Source organism: Arvicola amphibius, chromosome 15 (assembly GCF_903992535.2).
Source record: "Arvicola amphibius chromosome 15, mArvAmp1.2, whole genome shotgun sequence".
In the NCBI taxonomy this organism is placed as follows: domain Eukaryota; kingdom Metazoa; phylum Chordata; class Mammalia; order Rodentia; family Cricetidae; genus Arvicola; species Arvicola amphibius.
Window position 1 is genome coordinate 50,643,074 of NC_052061.1, and position 18,508 is coordinate 50,661,581.

At 45.6% G+C, this 18,508-nt stretch overlaps 1 protein-coding gene across 7 annotated transcripts in view; it reads right to left on the reverse strand.

Annotated features, from left to right (window-relative positions):
• Ttc13 (tetratricopeptide repeat domain 13) overlaps positions 1–18,508 on the reverse strand; it is a 59,885-nt gene that overhangs the window by 37,098 nt on the left and 4,279 nt on the right. For all 7 annotated transcript variants that reach the window (XM_038312580.1, XM_038312579.1, XM_038312578.1 and 4 more), the window contains exons 2-4: positions 8,597–8,691; positions 6,633–6,708; positions 4,934–5,004 (exon numbers count right to left, since the gene is read on the reverse strand). In XM_038312580.1, coding sequence (XP_038168508.1) covers positions 4,934–5,004; positions 6,633–6,708; positions 8,597–8,691 — 242 coding nt within the window. The remainder of the gene's footprint in view (positions 1–4,933; positions 5,005–6,632; positions 6,709–8,596; positions 8,692–18,508) is intronic.

Here is an 18,508-nt window from a genome sequence, read left to right on the forward strand (position 1 = left end):
ATCAAAGTTTGAGACTAGCAAATATGACCAGATTAGTCCTGTTTTTTAAATAGGCTCTTCGACATTTTAAGTGAGCTCAGTGAAAACTACAGTCTCCCAGCCTTGGGTGCTGTCATGGCAACAGGGAGCAGTAGCAAGGACAAGGCAGTCTACATGTTATCCTCATGCCACAGCTAACAGACAGAGTGACTTTACACTTGACGGGCTGGAGCCACAGCTCAGAGGTTAGGGGCACTGGCTCTGGTGGTTCCTGAAGAGGACCTAGCTTTGGTTACTGACACCTCCATGAGGTGACTTACAGCTGTCTAACACCCTCTTCTGGCCTCCTAGGGCACCAGGCACACGCTGGTGCGGGTACATACAAGCAAGTACTCACACACAATAAAACAAAATAATCCTAAAAGGTGATCCTTAATAATCTTAAGAGGTGATTCTTCTTCTACCAGAAGGCTGGCTTCTGAACCCAAACTAGAAAGTCATTATGTTCAAAGTCAAGTCAGGAAAATCAGTGCATTAGGGGTGCAGCAGGGGCTGAATTCTGCCTCAGCGGCGCTCTCATTTACTTAGAGGGTGGTGTCGGCAGCTCTTCTGGGGATGGAAGGCGAGAAGCAGAACTCCTGCATTAGGAATTCAGGTCCAACACGATCAGATCAGAAACACACAGAGGTGCAACTGCTGCATTAAAGTGTCCAGATACCTGCCATACCAGGGTTAACTGGGCAAAGGCTCGGCATTCAGGATCACCACTGCGGTGCGCGGATGCACATGGAAGTGATGCATTACCCTGATGTGAAGTCAACCCACCCGAACCTAAAATCAGTGCATCCGTCCTTGGTGGTGGTCCACACATGAATGCCAGTACTATGGAGGCAGAGGCAGGACAAGTTCAAGGCCAGTGTAGGTGCCTCCTGATGAATGAATGGATAGATAAAATAGCAATTTACAGTGCAGACTGACATTTACAAAGGCTGTTTGCTGAGGTTGGCTGGAGATGGCGGCTCGCACCTGTAATCCAGGTGCTCAGGAGACTGTGACAGCATTGAGAGTCTGAGGCTCCTCTGGACCACATCCTGAGACGTTTAAGATACGAGGAGAAAGATAAAGGAAGGAAGAAAGGGAGGAAGGAAGGGAGGGAGGGAGGGAGGGAGGAAGGAAGGAAGGAAGGAAGGAAGGAAGGAAGGAAGGAAGGAAAAAGAAGGAAGGGAGGGAGAGAGGAAGGAAGAAGGAAGGAAAAGGAAGGAAGGAAGGAAGGAAAAAAAAGGGAGGGAGAGAGGAAAGAAGGAAAAAGAAGAAAGGAAGGGAGGGAGGGAGGGAGGAGAAAAACCAGGCATCTGCTCAAGCAGAGCCACAAGACGCAATGAGGACGCTGCTCCTTGACAAGCCCTGGGATGAACGCACAGATGAGGATAATGGGAACACCTCAGACTCATACCCTGACGGCACAGAGCAGATAATGGGAAGACATGAAACTTTAGAACCAAGCTCTCTGGAATTCAACCTTCACACACAAGTGATATCATCCATGTAGAACTTACAACATCCAAGCCCCTGTGGTCACCCTTGTCACTTCCTGTAAGCGGAACCAGAAGCTGCTGCTTTGTGCTGTAGTTCGCAGCTATCTAAGTCTGTTGAGAGTTAATGAACTCAGGGAAACTCCAAATCTGTGTGAGGACAGCTATCACATGTGACTTATTTAGGATGCACAAGCGCTGCACATCTGCAGGACCCTCCAAGTAACAGGCAGAACGGGTGAGCACCGTCATAGCATGAACAGTCTCTAGAGAAGCTGTGTTACAAGTGAGAGAGCAGAGAACCTGGCGCTGCAGGTGTGCTCAAGGAGTTCGAGGCTCTGAAATTTTGGACAGGAAAAGGGACCATGAGATAAAAATCAGTCCTCCTACACCATGAAATCTGACCACTACATTTGCCAATATAAAGAAAGCAAGAAGCTGGGCGGTGGTGGCGCATGCCTTTAATCCCAGTACTTGCGAGGCAGGGACAGGCAGATCTCTCTGAGTTCGAGGCCAACCTGGTCTACAAGAGCTAGCTAGTTCCAGGACAGGCACCAAAGCTACAGAGAAACCCTGTCTTGGAAAAAAAAAAAAAAAAAGTAAGAGCAGTTTGATTTAAAGGGCAAACATGCTGTAAACATTCAACCTAAAGAGACTGGTTTATGCAAAATTCACCCACGTAAGAAAGTTCTGGTTAAACAGAGTTGGCAGCAGCCACTCCTCATCTGCTGCTGCCTTCGTGTCAAGAGCCTCAGTGCACTACTGACAGGGCTTTCGAAGGAATCAACGGGAGCGCTTAAACAACAACTAAATATAGGACGCTCTGGCAGAGAAGACCGCTGAGGGTCTGCGTTCAAACTTCTGGAGAAATGGCAGCGTTTGTTACTGACTCTTTGAGTTTTCTGCTGGGCACAATCATATATCACAAAGAAACGTTTGACAAAAAGTTACAAGCCCAACCTAGACATTCCACTCTGTCCCCACCCATAAGTGCACACACAGATCCCACACTTCTCGCTGTGTGGCACCAGGGAAGCCAGCAGGAGCCAGGGGCAGCTGGGCTCTTCTGCCCTGAGACAAATGCACTACAAAGGATGCCCTGGTCGTCCCTTCCAAACTTGAACAGTACACACTGGCTATGTCAGCCTAATAGAAACACTGTATCGCTACTACAGTGTCTTTGCTCAGAGAGAAATTGTGACCAATGGAACACCAGCATGCTCTACAGTCTGTTCTCCAGGTGGCACCCACAGACTGGTTCCAGCACTAATTTATTTTTATTTTATTTTTTTTTTTTGGTTTTTCGAGACAGGGTTTCTCTGTAGCTTTGGAGCCTGTCCTGGAACTAGCTCTTGTAGACCAGGCTGGCCTCGAACTCACAGAGATCCGCCTGCCTCTGCCTCCCGAGTGCTGGGATTAAAGGCGTGCGCCACCGCCGCCCGGCTCCAGCACTAATTTAAACACTAATACAAAATCTGCAGTACATAGATTCAGATCATAAAACACAAATAGTAATAGCTTTAGAATTTAAACGACCTTAGAGTGGTAGAAAGAGGACATTTTAAATTTTAATGTTTTAGTACTATCATGAACCACAATAACAATATTTCTTAAAAGCTGAACTAAATGATTATACATCTGCAGGCTGTTGGTACCATAAAAGAGATGATTTCCATTCATAAAAATTCCCCAGGTCACTGGGTGTGGCAGCGCACACCTTTAATTTCAGCACTCAGGATGCAGAGGCGGGCAGATCTCTGAATTCTAAGCTAGGCTGGTATGCAGAGTTTGTTCTAGGATCGACAGGGATACATAGAGAAATCCTGAGGGCGGGCATGCTGGGGCTAAGTCTAAGACCAGACCACCCTGAAGGAGTTCAATCTCACCTGATCTCAGAAGCTGAGCAGAACTGAGCCTGGTTAGTAACTCAGATCTCCCTTCTAAACAGGGTCCTGTGTTTACTGTCAAAGTTTTACTTACTCTGTTTTGTTTTGTTTCGAGACAGGGTTTCTCTGTAGCTTTGGAGCCTGTACTGAAACTAGCTCTTGGAGACCAGGGTGACCTCATACTCACAGAGATCCGATTGCCTCTGCCTCCTGAGTGCTGGGATTAAAGGTATGCACCACCACCGCCCGGCTTTAATTATTCTTTAATAATGCAACATTAAATAGAATCACAATTTGAAAACCTATTTAAACAATCAATTTTTGCATTTTAAATTCCACTGAAAACCAAAAGCATGTACGACCACCTGCACACAGAGCTGTTGGCTTAAGCACCTCAACGTAATAACCAAAACTATCTCATCAGTTATCTGACACTACAGAATTATCAACATAATCCAGTTGTTGTGGTGAGGTTTTTTTTGTTGTTGTTTTTTAATTTGTTTGCTTTTTTAGGAACACAGATATAGTTTCAAAACTAGTATTTTAAAATGAAGTCTATCTGCTGGCCTGTGAGCCATCCGTTGGCCCCTCTGAGCAACAGTGACACATTTACAACAATGAGATTTGTGTAATGAAAACTCAGAGTGCTACTGAGCACCCCACGTACAAGGCATTAGGTGCTAGGTTCTTCATAGGATGTTCGATCTAAACCAAAACAGAACATTTCTAGAGGTAGTTACCAGGATTCACACATACAAGCACAGAGCAGAAGGTACAGACGTGGGAGTCTCTCACTGTGGAGTCCCGGCCCAGAATTCTCCTGTAGAGCACTGGCCAGACATCAGCAACTGACAAACTCTACAGACAGCCAAGTGAGAAGGGTGTGGAGAAGGCTAGCACTTCTGCGGCTGGACTCCTCCACAGCACGCACAGCACACTTACACAGGCTCTTTCTCTTCCTCTTCCTCCCTCTGCATGTGTACACAGGGTTTCAGCTCAGTAACCAGGGCTGCCCTGGAACTCACAAACCTCCTCTCTCAGCCTCCCAAGTGCTGAGTCTCAGGGGATGCACCACCACACCAGGCTCTTTTCCCTTAACTGGACTTGAACTATTTGCTAAGACGCAATGGCCACGCCTGCCGTCAAGCAGTCTTACGATTGATTTCTGGCTAAAGTGAGAGGCAGCTCCATAAGCAGGAATGTGTTAACCTCAAGTCCTGTCCGAGAAGGACACAACTTTAATGTCTACCTCTCACAGTGAGTCCATGTCTCAGAGAAGGTCTACATAGGTGACCTATAGCTACTTCTGCTCAACCTGGCAGCAAAAGCGCACCTCTACTCCATGACGGTGCAGACAGTATGGGTTATCAGCCAACACTGATTTCCTTTATCTCACGGAGAGCAAAGTGACCCTCCAAGGTGCTGCCTTCTACTCTCTGCCACCAGGCACCGTGTCTCACTGCGACCCTGCAGATGTGTGGCTCCACCTGGCACCATAGTAAACTCTCATAATCACACACACAAGGAGAACATTACCTGGAGCATTGTCGAGAAGTGCCGTATTGCTTCATCATAGAGCCCACTGCCGACCAACACATAGGCAATAGCTGTGAAACAAAACAGGGAAACATCAGAGAAGAGAAGAAAGGAAGAAAGGCAGGCTGTAGTCAGTGAGGCCACTCTGCCTCGTTTCAAATGTAGCTCTATGGAGGAGGTGCAGTTAAAGCAAGCAGACAGGAGGCCAGGGGTCCTCCCGCCTTTGCCCTCCCGCACTGGCCAGGCAGCCTGCAGGCAGCAGGGAGACCGGAAGGCCAGCACAAGGCATGTCTCCTAGCTCTTCCCGGGCACCGGCAGTCCCAGGCCTGTAGGGGTGGAAGGGCTTTTACTCCCTGACTGGTAGCGAGGAGGACGGGCTGCCTGAGAACAGTGGTGCTGAGCGAGGTCAGGAGAGCAGGCGCCAGGCGCCAGAGCCACCCTCCCCAGCCTGCTGCACCAAGACACGAGACCAGACTTCTGAACTAAGATGATGAAGACCACGAAGAGGCTCAGTTCTGCCCAGCCTTATGTGGATGGGGACCCCCAGAACCTCTCCCAACTTCCTGGTTCTTGCTTAATAAGGCAGTGGCGAAGTTTCTTAAAGATTTTTCTCAGCCGAGTTTTTAGAATTCCTATTCTCCCATAACTGGTACTATCACTGAAGGGACAAATGAGCTATGAGATGGAACCGAGAGCAGGAAAGGCGCCCAGCAGTTAAGGGTATCGGCTGCTCCTGCAGAGGACCCAGGCTCAGTTCCCAGCACCCACAGGTGCAGCTGTCTGTAACTCTAGTTTCAGAAGATTCAATACCCTCCTCTGATCCCCAAGGGCATGGACACGGTGTAACATACATGTGGGCAAAACATGCACTCACATAAAAGAAATATACATTTTTAATTCTTTAAAAAAATAAAATGAAACAACTTCAGGGAAAGCCTTGGCTTAGGGACACAGATCTGTCCAGACCTGGGCTATCAAATATCCCACGAAAGAAAACAAATGGGGCTCCAATCTTGCCATCTCTACCCACAGCTTCAAAAGAGACTGATCCACATCTCATTCAGATGTAAACAGCTATGGGGGCCTAAGGTTTACTGTGGAGACCCAGCGATGTAAAAGAAAAGCTGGGACAGCTGCAATTCTAGCAGAGATCTCCATAGCCAGCAACTTGTCTCTGGACACGCCTTTGTTGACAACTTCTTTCTAAGAAAGTCTCCTTCACACAGAAGAGCCTAACTCAGCTCTGACCTTATGAACTTCACTACTAATTTCCACAGACACACAGGGCTAGAATAGTCCTTACCAACCTTTGTGCAAGAGCCTTTTCTCCTTCCTTCCTGCTGCCTTCCTTCCTTTCCTTTGTCTGAGCCAGGGTCTCCTATATCCTAGGTTGGCCTCAAACTCACTAATTAGCCAAGGGTGACGGTGAACTTCCTCCTTCCACCTGCCAAGTGCTGTGATTATACCACCCCTAGTTTATGCTGTCCTGGGGACTAAACCCGGGCCTCCTGAAAACTAGGCCAGAACTCCTCAGGTCCCACCCAAACCTTCTGTCATGCACACCCACAGGAGGGTGTAACCCTATCTGGCTCAGGTGGCAGTGCTAGTCTCCTAGCTCTCCCTCCCACCTGGCTTTCTGTTCTGCATCCAATCACAGCTCTGGCAGATGTTGCAGGGTGCTCCCAGCCTGGATTCTCACCTAACTCTTCATTGGTGCTGTCGTTGTCGGTAGCAAATGGGAATCTCTTGTGTTCTGCAATAGACTTGGCCTGGCTCTGAAAACAAACAAACAAGTCTTTCAGCTTCTGACAAATGATAGATGCCCGCATGAACGCCTGTACTGCAGGACGAACGCCTGTACTATAGGATGAACACCTGTACTGCAGGATGGACGCCTGTACTGCAGGATGGACGCCTGTACTGCAGGATGAACGCCTGTACTGGACGATGAACGCCTGTACTGGAGGATGAATGCCTGTACTGCAGGATGAACGCCTATACTGCAGGATGAACATCTGTACTGTATGATGAACGCCTGTACTGCAGGATGAACGCCTGTACTGCAGGATGGACACCTGTACTGCAGGATAAACGCCTGTACTGCAGGATAAACGCCTGTACTGCAGGACGTGGGAACTGTGTGACCTCTATGGGAGCAAGAACACATGTGCCACTCATGGCTCGGAGGTGAGCGGTCTGGTCTCCTTATCACCAGTCACTTCAGTTTCCAAGCGGAAGCATCTTCTCTCTCACTGGATTAGCCCTGCTGGCTACTCTGAGGTCCCCTCAAGTTTCCACAGGGCCTTTAGGGCTTTTTATTATGTTGAGAAGATCACGTTTTAGTCACCAGGCCTCGGGGGTGGCCTGAACACAGAATGCCAGGTAAAGGATATAACTATTCTAGAATCCACACATGTTGGACACACAGGCCTAAGAGAATCTGACCGATAAATAAGACATATGAGTAAATACTTCCCCATCCAGTAATGCACAAAGCCATCTGATATGAGGCATCAGGCTGGCCCTAGGCAGACCCAGAAATCATGTGTGACCAGAAAGTCAGGACAAGGCACAAACTACTGTAGGAAACAAAGGGAATAAAAGTTGTCTTAGAAGCATGGACTTTTTAAAAGGTAGTGTCTTGCTATGTTGACTCTGATGGCCAGAAATCTATGTAGCCAGGCTGCCCTTGAACTCAAGGCAATCCTCCACCTTAGCCATCCAAGTGCTGGGATTACAGCCATATGCTACCTCACTTGGCTGAATGTTCTTACATACAATGCTCTTACATACAGTGCTCTTACATACAATGCTCTTTCTTACATACAATGCTCTTACATACAATGCTCTTACATACGAACTGACGGTTCTCATGGGTTCTGGAGACAAACCACACTTGGTATCCAAACAGCTGCAATCTTACATACAGTGCTCTTACATACAATGCTCTTACATACAATGCTCTTACATACAAACTGACGGTTCTCATGGGTTCTGGAGACAAACCACACTTGGTATCCAAACAGCTGCGATGTGGCTCGGAGGGTAAAAGCACCAAGGCGAACACCACACTGCACACGAGGAGAGAAGCAATTCCTCAAGTTGTACCTTGGCACATGTGCATATGTATGTATACACACACATACAAACTAAGTAAATAAATATTAAAAAATTATTAAAACAATCAATCCCGGGCTGGAGTCGCCACAGATACAATTAGAACTCCTAGTCATATATGCAGGAAAATCTAAATCAGAAATCTAAAGATCTGATACCTGGGCAAATCTAGAGAATGGGAATCTGGAGACAGCTCCAAATCTAAGCTTCTTTTCTGGATGCACAGTGCAGAGCCCACTGGCACACATAACTAAACAGCTGATGAAACGCAGTGTGACCAATGAGCTATACTGTCAGCTAAAATGAATTGGCCAGTGTGTTCAATACGGTTACAAGACCTTCTTGTTGCAAACTGCAGTGCTCTGTTTACCTACAGAGTCAAGAACACACTAGCCCAGATCCCAGCACAGGACAGAGGGTACTGCCTTAGGAGACGGTACCAGAATGCAGGAACGCGACACACTCTGGTCAAGCCTCGGTTACAGAGGAGTCCACAGGTGGGAACCCGGCCAGTGTTCAGCAAATGCAGGGTGGTGGGACACATACCAGAATCTTTTCAGTGTTGAGAGAAAGCAGGGAGTCACAGGGTGCCGAGCCTCTCAGTTCGCAGTCAGACTCATGGAAGTTCAAAAACGGCGACTCTGCAAAGCAAACAGGCTGTCACTCACTCATCGCCAAGGCCTTCGGTGCTTTGGTACTCGCTGAAATCTTAAGATGCCCCAGACCAAGCTAGAGGCCAGTGAAGAAAGCTCAGAGGCTCCTGCACTCCAGCTGCACAGCACTCTGTGGGCTCCAAGTGCCCTGTCACCGTCACAAACTGCAGCAGGGCTTCCTGATGGGAGATGAGGGGCAGGAGGGAAGTCAGGGTTTAATCTGAAGCAATGGGCGGAGCCAACACCTGTCTACAACCCAGGGGTAGCCAGTGGCTATGGAGCAGCTGAATTAAAACCCTCCCGGTGTGGCAGCTTCTGCCTTGGGCTTAACACACACCTGCTCACATGTGTGCACATACCCACACATACAAGAACAAAGCCTGGAAGAGATGCACTAAGGGTTCAGAGCCCCAAATATGTAAACATGCCCTCCAACTCACCGAGAAAAACAATCAGTTTACAAATAAGCAAAGGGCCTTGAATGGGCAACCTTCTAAAGACACAAAAGCTACTGAGCACAAGAAAGGGCCATCATCATTAATTAGAGGAAATCAGTTTGAACCACAATCAGGACCTCCTCCCAACCCACAAGATAGCTAGGAGAAACTGGAAACTTTGGGTGCTGACGGTAGGACTGTACAATGGTTCAGCACTGCGGAGAATGAGTTGGTAATTCTTCCGTCGCACATAGAAGCACCATACAGCCCAGAACTCCACCTCTGAATGTATCCAGAACTGAACACAGGACTCAAACAAATGCTGTACACTTGTATGTGGAAGCTGTAGTCACAAAGGGTAGTAAGCAACGGCTTATGTACTCCCAGTGGGTGAGTTGGTGAACTGTGAAAGGTACACGTGATGGATTATCCCTCCGCAAAAACTGCAACGATAGTTTATTTGTATTTTAATAAATAAAGCTTGCCTAAAAATCAGAATGCAAAGCTAAGCCAGTAAAGGCCAGGGAGTAGTGGCACACACCTTTAATCCCAGGACTCGGGATCTCTGTGAGTTCAAGGCTACCCTGGGCTACACGAGATCAACCAAGAAACAGATCCAGGTGGTGGTGGCTCACACCTTTAATCCCACTCCTAGGGAAGTAGAGACAGGAACAATATGGCTGGGTGGAGAGAGAAATATAAAGGGGAAGAGACAGGAACTCAGTGGAATGTGGAGTCTGAGGATTCATGGAATCAGGATTTTGCCCTTTCTGTCAGAAGATTTGGTAGAGGTAAAAGGTTTCTCTAGTGGCAGGCTGATATTGCTTCTCTGATATTTCAGTTTGAACCCCAATATCTGTCTCTGGGTTTTTATTATTCATGCTATATCTGGTGCCCACTGTATGGGGTACCAATTCACAAAAAAACCCATTTGCCTGTGGCTTTACAGCCACTGGCATAGGCCAGAGCTACATGCGGCCGGAGTCACCTTTTCTAAACCCAAGCATACTATTAAAGTGAAGTCCGAAGGAGACGTCATGGAGCTGCCGAAGAAGAAAGACACGGCGGAACCTTTCGGATATGAAGAGGCTGAAGTTCAGGAAAAACTCGAAGGGGGGAAAAGCAGTTGCAACAGCAGAAAGGGCGGGAAGCACGAGGAGAGGACAGCGGTGAGAAGGGTGGAGCAATCACAGGACCACAGAAGAAAAGTTCACAGATGACAACATAGTGTACTTCAGCCATTGCCAAGCTCGGCGGGGCTCTCGACAGAAGACAAAGATCTGGAAATTGCCGCCTGTGCCGTGGAGCACCTGAAGCGATTTTCCTATGGCGGCAGGTGGAAGCAGAAGCTGCAAACATCCGTGGACTTCCGTTAGAAAACCATGACTTGTCCCAGTATGTTATTGGTCCAGCCAACAGTCTGAAGAGATGTAACTTATTTCTGTCTCACACCACTGTGGGGAGCTGGACAGAGGCCACTACACTGCCTACTGTAAAGATGCAGCCAGGCAGAGCTGGTTTGAGCTTGATGACCATGAAGTTTCTGCTATCTCTGTGTCTTCCGTGACATCGTCGGAAGCATCCTGTTTCATACTTCACTGGGACCATGCGTAACTGATGCAGCCACATAAAGATGTGTAGGTTATGGGGCTGTTGTTTTTCAAATCGCAGAGGTACACCTTACAAATGCTTACGAAGAGGAGGGATTGCTGCAACTGGCTATGTAGAGGAATTCCAGAATACTGGGGGCTGCATTACTAGCAGCATATAATCAGGTCAGCGCTCTTTATCAAAAACAAACAAACAAACAAAAACCTGACATTTAACAAGTACCATAGTAAGCATCCCTTACAGGTATCATTTATTCCAAAACAACTTTTTAGTCTGCCTCAGAGTTAAATATAATTCACTAGCCAGACCTTTACTATTCTGTTGGTATCCAACGATAGTGACCCTCATTTTCCTACTCACTGTTATCGCCTCTCATTTCTAGTCCCAGCTCGGTCCACTATGAACACTCTAGAACGACCTCACGCAGACAGGAATGTATGTGCACATATTTGTTGTGCTCCTGTACATCAGATTGATGTACATAGTTTCACGTGCCCTTCTCTGAAAGCCTAGCAAGGATGTTTTTTTTTTTGTTGTTGTTGTTGTTCTTTTGGCCTCTTCTAGGTAGCTGCAGTGCTTTCTTGGGAAAATGACAAGGCAAAACTATTTTTCTGTTGGGTTTGGGCTATATTTGTGCAGTAAATCTTTATTCTAAAAAAAAGGAAACCTTATTTTTTAAAAGAATTCATTTACATCTACATTAAAATCTCAACGAAAAAAAGAGAAATTAAAAATCTCTGTCTCATGTCAGAAGAGCCACCTAATATGAGACAGAAGAAAAACAAATATTTAAGGACTATTATATTGCCACTAATCTCATAATCTTTGGGCTTTATACTAACTCAATAACAGCTTTTCTTAAGGTATAAAATTTATAAGATTAATATATATATTAAACTTTTTGTCATATAGCGTACTAATTCTAGAAAAAGGCTTCATCTACCTTCCTGTATATTTCAGGTTTGAGTCTCTATCAGTTTTCTACAGTGAACCATGAGCACGCCTAACAGTGACCTTTGAAGTCTCCAAAAGGAGGATGGGGCCCCACAACAACAATTCCTCCAGGACTCTCTAAGCTTAAAACACCACCTTAAGATTGCCTTTGGACTACAAATGCTCAGAACCATTTCAAGGTGGCTGAGATGATTCAGCCCAAGAGACTGCTCTAGCTAGGACTTCCCCATTATACAGAGACTGAACAAATCATACAACTACCTCTCCCGGGACTTGACAATTAACCCATTTTTTTCTTTTCAGGATCCCCTAAAGATGCCGTGGCCCCCAGACAGCAGGAAGTAAATTTAAGAATACGATGCCCACATCCTCAAGAGGTGGGGTGGGTGGGTTTTGGTCTTTCACTGGGCTAAGGATATTTGTCATTGTTTAGGGGGATTTGTTACAAGTTGTTATTGGTAATGATCAAGAAAAAAGCTAAACAAAAGAAATTAGATTTAAGGTTCTTGCTTTGAAAAAGGGATAAAAAGGTAGATTATTGAATCTACTCTGAAAAGGAAAAAGAATATAGATAAGATAAAAAAAAGTAGATTGTTGAATCTACTTTTAAAAGACAACTATTAGTTTTAAATGTTTTACATTGGATTGGACTTTTGTATATTGTATAAAAATTTTGTATATTGATACAAATTTGAGATTTTATTAGAACATACTGTACATACATTTCTACTCCTGTTCAAGGTATTGTACCTATGCAACTCATTTAACAATGTAATGCAAATTTCTAGTCCTTGAAATTTATTATTATCAACTGTTCAGGATAATAAGGAAATGGAGGTTAGTAGTAAATCACCTATTATAATCCAACTTGTAGTCACATTAGGTATGTTTTCAAGATCAAGCAAAAATATATTTTAGATAGACAGGTCATTTTCAAATACTTCAGAGATCTACAGAATTTGGCATTTAAGATGTTTTAAGAACAGAGGCTTTTTTATGACAATGAGACACATCTGCTCCTGGCAGCACTAATCTATGTCAGAGAAGATGATGGGCATCAAAGAAATTCCACATGGAGTTTATTTTCTTCATGGCAAAAGTTAGCCACTGGGCAAGAAAGTGCCCTTGCCTTAACTGCTGACCGTATGCTGTCTTAATTAGACAAGCAGGACACAAAAGTGACTGCCAAACCTTTTCAAGACAAGGTTGGACAGTCCTTCAAAAATCCTGCTTCATAGAAAAGTCTGTCAGATAGTCTAGGCCTTTTAGGCTGAAGACGGATGCCCCAACATTGCAGAGGAACTTTGGGTGACTGTCCAAATAGCCAGTTGTTTCTGTCATTTCTCACAATTTTCAGAAGTCACTTGCTCACATTTCCTACTTACTCAATATTATTTCCTACTCAGGTCTCTGAGGTAGTTGAAGGCTAGATAGTTATATTTTTCCTAGTTTATCAGATATAGAAAGCAAGTTATGTTTAATCCCAGCACTCGGGAGGCAGAGGCAGGCGGACCTCTGAGTTCGAGGCCAGCCTGGTCTACAAGAGCTAGTTCCAGGACAGGCTCTAGTAACTACAGGGAAACCCTGTCTCGAAAAACCAAAAAAAAAAAAAAAGAAAGAAAGCAAGTTATGATAGAGAGTAAATTAGGTACAAGACTTTGGACTCAACATGATAGGATAGGTATGGGGTATTTCCTCTTAATTTGTCAAATGCAAACGATTAGACATTATTGATGTACTTATAGTCTGTGTATAATGTATATAGTTATTGTACTTATTGTATATTTTTCTTATATTAGTTATAGCCTTCTTTTTCATTTAGACCAAAAAAGGGGGGGGAGAAAATGTAGTGAAATGTTATTTATATTTTAATAAATAAAGCTTGCCTGAAGATCAGAATGTAAAGCTAAGCCACTAGGGGCCAGGGAGTGGTGGCACACACCTTTAGTTGCAGGACTTGGGAGACAGAGGCAGACGGATCTCTGTGAGTTCAAGGCTACCCTGGACTACACAAGATTGATCCAGAAACAGATCCAGGTGCTGGTGGCTCACACCTTTAATCCCAGTACTAGGGAGGTGGAGACAGGAGTGATATGGATGGGTTGAGAGAGGACTATAAAGAAGAAGGGACAGGAGCTCACTGGAGCGTGGAGTCTGAGGATCTGTGAAGACAGGATCTCACCCTTTCAGTCTGAAGGTTTGGTAGAGGTAAAAGGTCTCTCTAGTGGTTGGCTGCTTTGCTTCTCTGATTTTTCCTTTAGAACCTCTGGGTTTTTATCATTCATGCTACAGAAAATGATATATTTCAGTCTGTGTTGGATCTAACCAAAAGGAGGCATGACGTCAGGGCTCTAGGAGCAAGGGCATTTGCCACCAGGTCTGTTGATCTTTGTTTAATCTCTGAAAGCCATATGGTAGAAGAAAAAGCAATTCCCACAAGTTTTTCTTTGACTTAAATGTGTTGTAGCCTAGGCACTCCCCAACATATACATACTAACTAAGCAAGCAAACAAACAAACGTAAGAAAAATATAAGTGCTTAGAAGGCCAGGTGTGAAGTACACCTGTGAAGTACATCCCAGGATTTTGGAGGCAGAGGTAGGAACTCTGAGTTCCAGGCCAGCCAGAGCTACACAGTGAGACTCTGTCTTTAAAAGTCATGGATGGATGGATAGATAGATAGATAGATAGATAGATAGATAGATAGATAGATAGATAGAATGAAAGGGAGGCTTGGAAGTAAGGAGTGACCTAGGGAAAGCTCCCTGCGCCACCCACTCTGTCCCAGTGCCGTGGCCTTGCAGACTCCAGCTGCAGCAATGCACATTCTTCCAGCTTTCAGTGGCCTCCCACCATGAGCACTTCACACATCCCTGCTTCTTCACTCAGTACAGATACTGTTTTAATAAGCTGCATGGCCCCAGCTTTACCAACTTACCGGAGTAGGGTAGAGTCCTACGAATGCGTGTACTGAGCCACAGGATGCGAACCTTGAGTGGTTGGCCATCCGTTACCCCCTCCCTGACAGTCGAAAGAGAAGGTCAGAGAGTTCGCATTGCCTTTAGCCTTTCTTAGACGGGCTCAAAACTAGCTCCAGCTGACCTGGAGCTTCCAATTCTCCTGCTTGACCCAGAGTGCTCCAGTTACAGGTGTTCATCACCACACCCAGCTCCATGCTCACTTTCTGGCCACTTGAATCTACTCCAACATAGCACATGGAAAAATTCCCATCCCCTATTTTCCTAACTGCTAGCCTGCTGTCCAAGCACTGATGACTGAAGTATCAATTTGCTTGCAAAACTCCATAGTGCACTTCAGCTATTGCAGTCTGCCTCTAAGCACCGCCTCCTGGCCCCAGTGGAATCTTTAAGATTACTTCAGTCCAACTAAACGCAGGTGAGGTGGTGAGTCCCTGTAATCCCAGCACTCGGAAGACTGAGTGTAATTTTAAAATTATTACAGTTACTGTTTGGTGTGTGTGTGTGTGTGTGTGTGTGTGTGAACATGCTACAGCGTGTATGTGGACATCAGAAAATCCATTCTCTCCAACATGTGGGCCTCAGGATTCTAACTCATGTCATCAGGCTTAGTGGAACCTGCCTTTAACCACTGAGCTATACATCTCTTATCCGAAATGCTTGGACTGGACGTGTTCTGGACTAAGGATTTTTTTTTCAAAGATTTATGTGTATGAGTGTTTTGCTTGAACTCATGTATGTGCACCACACGTGTGCCTGGTATCCTCAGAAACCAGATCAGGGCATTGATGGACTCCCTTGAAACTGAAGTTGTAGCTGTGAGCCATGATATGGATGCTGAGAACTGAACCTGAATCCTCTGCAAGAGCAAAAGTTCTCTTAGCTGCTGAGTCATCCACCATTCCAGCTGCAGACAGGGGATTCTGATTTTCGAGACAGGGTTTCACTGTGCAGTCCAGGCTGTCCTGAAACTCACTCTGTAGACCCAGCTGACCTTAAACTCAAGAGATCCCCCTGCCTCTGCCTCTCAAGTGCTAGGATTAAAGGTATGTGCCATCACTATACAGTCTTATATATTATATAGCCCAGGCTGGCCTGCAATTTATTATAAAGCAAAAACTGTTTCTGAATTGCAAATCTTCCTGCCTCAGCCTCCTAAGTGGGATTATAAACCTGAGAGCCTCTATTCCCAGATGAGTGTATTTAAGATCACAAAACAGCCGGGTGGTGGTGGCGTGTGCCTTTAATCCCAGCACTTGGGAGGCAGAGGCAGGAGGATTGAGGCCAGCCTGGTCTACAGAGCAGGTTCCAGGACAGGCTCCAAAGCTATAGAGAAACCCTGTCTCGAAAAACCAAATAAATAAATAAATAAATAAATAAATAAATCACAAAACAAAGCCCCCCCCCCAAGCCATTGTAGAGGCTTTGCACTGACAGTAACAAAGTAATCACATAACTAGATAAGGGTAGATTAAAACAAGGACCCACTCCGCCTATTTGATGTGACCTGACCAACTTGCATGGCATATAAAGGCCATCACATGTAAAGGGAGCAGAAGCCTGAAGGGGAAGGTCAGCTGCTCAGAACAAAGAAGTAAATGAGGGGGCACAATTTAAGAGCAAGACAGGGAAAAAAAAGAGCAAGACAGGTGGGAGAGGACAGACAGACACATAGGCCTGGTTGTAAAGGAGACCAAGGGTTCATCATGTGCATTTCTATTTGTTTATTTTTGAGACTGTGTCTATGTAGCCTTGGGTGACCTGGAACTCCAGGAGATCTGCCTGCCTCTGCCTTCTGAGTGCTGAGATCAAAGGTGTCTGCGACCACCGCCCAGCCCACATCACCTTTTTTAAAAAAAGATTTAATTTTGTCAGGTGTGCGGGTGCACTTCTTTAATCCCAGTACTCAGGAGGCAGAAGCAGAGGCAGGATGATCTCTGTTCCAGGCCAGCCTGGCCTACATAGTAAGTTCCAGGCCAGTCAAGGCTACACAGTGAGAGACTGTGTTTCAAGTAAATAAAGAGCATGTGAGTTTACACATATGTGCAGGTGCCTATGAAGGGCAGAAAAGGTGTCAAATCACTTAGAGTTGGAGCTTCAGGCAGTCATGAGCCATCAACATGGGTGCTGGGAAATGAAGTTGGGTCTTTGAGAATAGCAAGTTCTCTTAACTGCTGAGCCATCTCTCTGGCCCAACCACATGCATTTTAAAAAGTCAACAACTTTCCCACAATTCCAGCCACTGTCAGACATCAGTTAGACTAAAATTGTGACCCAGCTCCAGGTAGTGGCAGATGGATCTGTCCAGGGAGTAGAGCACCTTGGACAGTGGCAAACAGGAAGTCCTGAGCAGATGGCCCAGAGAAAAAGGCCTCCAGGGTGTCTGGAAGAAACTGAGCAAGTGTCAGTCACCCTAAGTCCACTACTCCACGCTGGTTCCAACTCAGATGATGCCACATAAGATGTCATTCAAACGTGATGCCCTTACATATCAAAGCTTCATCAACTATTACAGCATACTGACTGGATCCTTTCTGATCACACAGAGAGATCCACTGGTAAAAACTATGAGTTTAACAGTTTCGGGTACATTTTCTGAATATGTCAAGTTTTAGTAAAAACTGACTGTATCTCAAGATAGGAAAGCCTGGGATGGCAGCGTACTACAAGGGAGATTCACCCAGGGCTGGCCCAAACACCTGACAGAGGGCTTCTTCAAAGCGCAGAATTGCCTGGATTTGTCTTATTTCCTGAAGATTAAACGGGCTGGGTCCTTTGCCCAAACAGATGCAAAATCAGTGTTCATTCATGAGTCTGGTGGTTCCTGGACCACCTAAAAAGAAATACAATTTATAACAGGGCATGGGTACATGCCTTTAATCCCAGCACTTGGGAGGAAGAGGCAGGTGGATCTCTGTGTTCTAGGTCAGCCTGGGTTACATAGTGAGACCCTTTCTCAAAAAAAGAAAAAAAAAAGTAACAATTTATGACACATCTGAAAAGCAACTGTGTCTGCCAAGACCATCTCAAAGTAATCAAGACCATTTCTAGTTAAACAAAGGACTACCTGAAGTATGCTGATGACAGGGCAATACCACAATGGCCTATCTCTAGATACACAGTAAGCAGCACCTTTGTCTGCCCAACAGATGCAGGCCTATTACGATAACATGCTCCAAAACCAGGTGCAACCATACACTGACACTCGGCTCTGAGGAAGCACCCCCCCTTGCACCCCCGCACACACACACCCAGCACACCGGCAAGGGCTTGCACAGCTGTTCACAGAGCACAAAACTTGGTTCTCAACTTCCTCTAAGAACAAAAAGAGGAAGCTGTCTTTTCCCACGCTTCCTTTCATTGATTCTCCCCACACCTCAGCATAGGGAGCAAGATCAAGTTCCTGTAAGGAGTCCCACCCAAGAAAGACACACAATATCGGCAAGCTAGGCCTTGCTGACTCTGCCAGAACTACAGGGCTGGGCTCGTGGCTACTTCTTACTCTCCGGGCAAGCAGCTCCCAAGTTAGATAGATGGACACAAAAAAACTATGGAAAAATTCAATTCTAAGGCTGAAATTTTTTAAAACAATCATTAGTGAGAATATGTGGGTAATTGTGCACTACATGTACATATGGAGGTCAGAGGTCAACTGAAGGTGCCAGTCCTCTTCTTCCATCAGGTGATTCCTGAGACTGAACTCAAGCCCATCTTGACAGCAAGCACTTTTACCCAGTGGGCTATCTCACTGGCTCAATTCTGGGATTGTTTATCCCAACAAACTTACCATACTTAAGGATATAAGCTATCATTCAGAGTGCAGTAT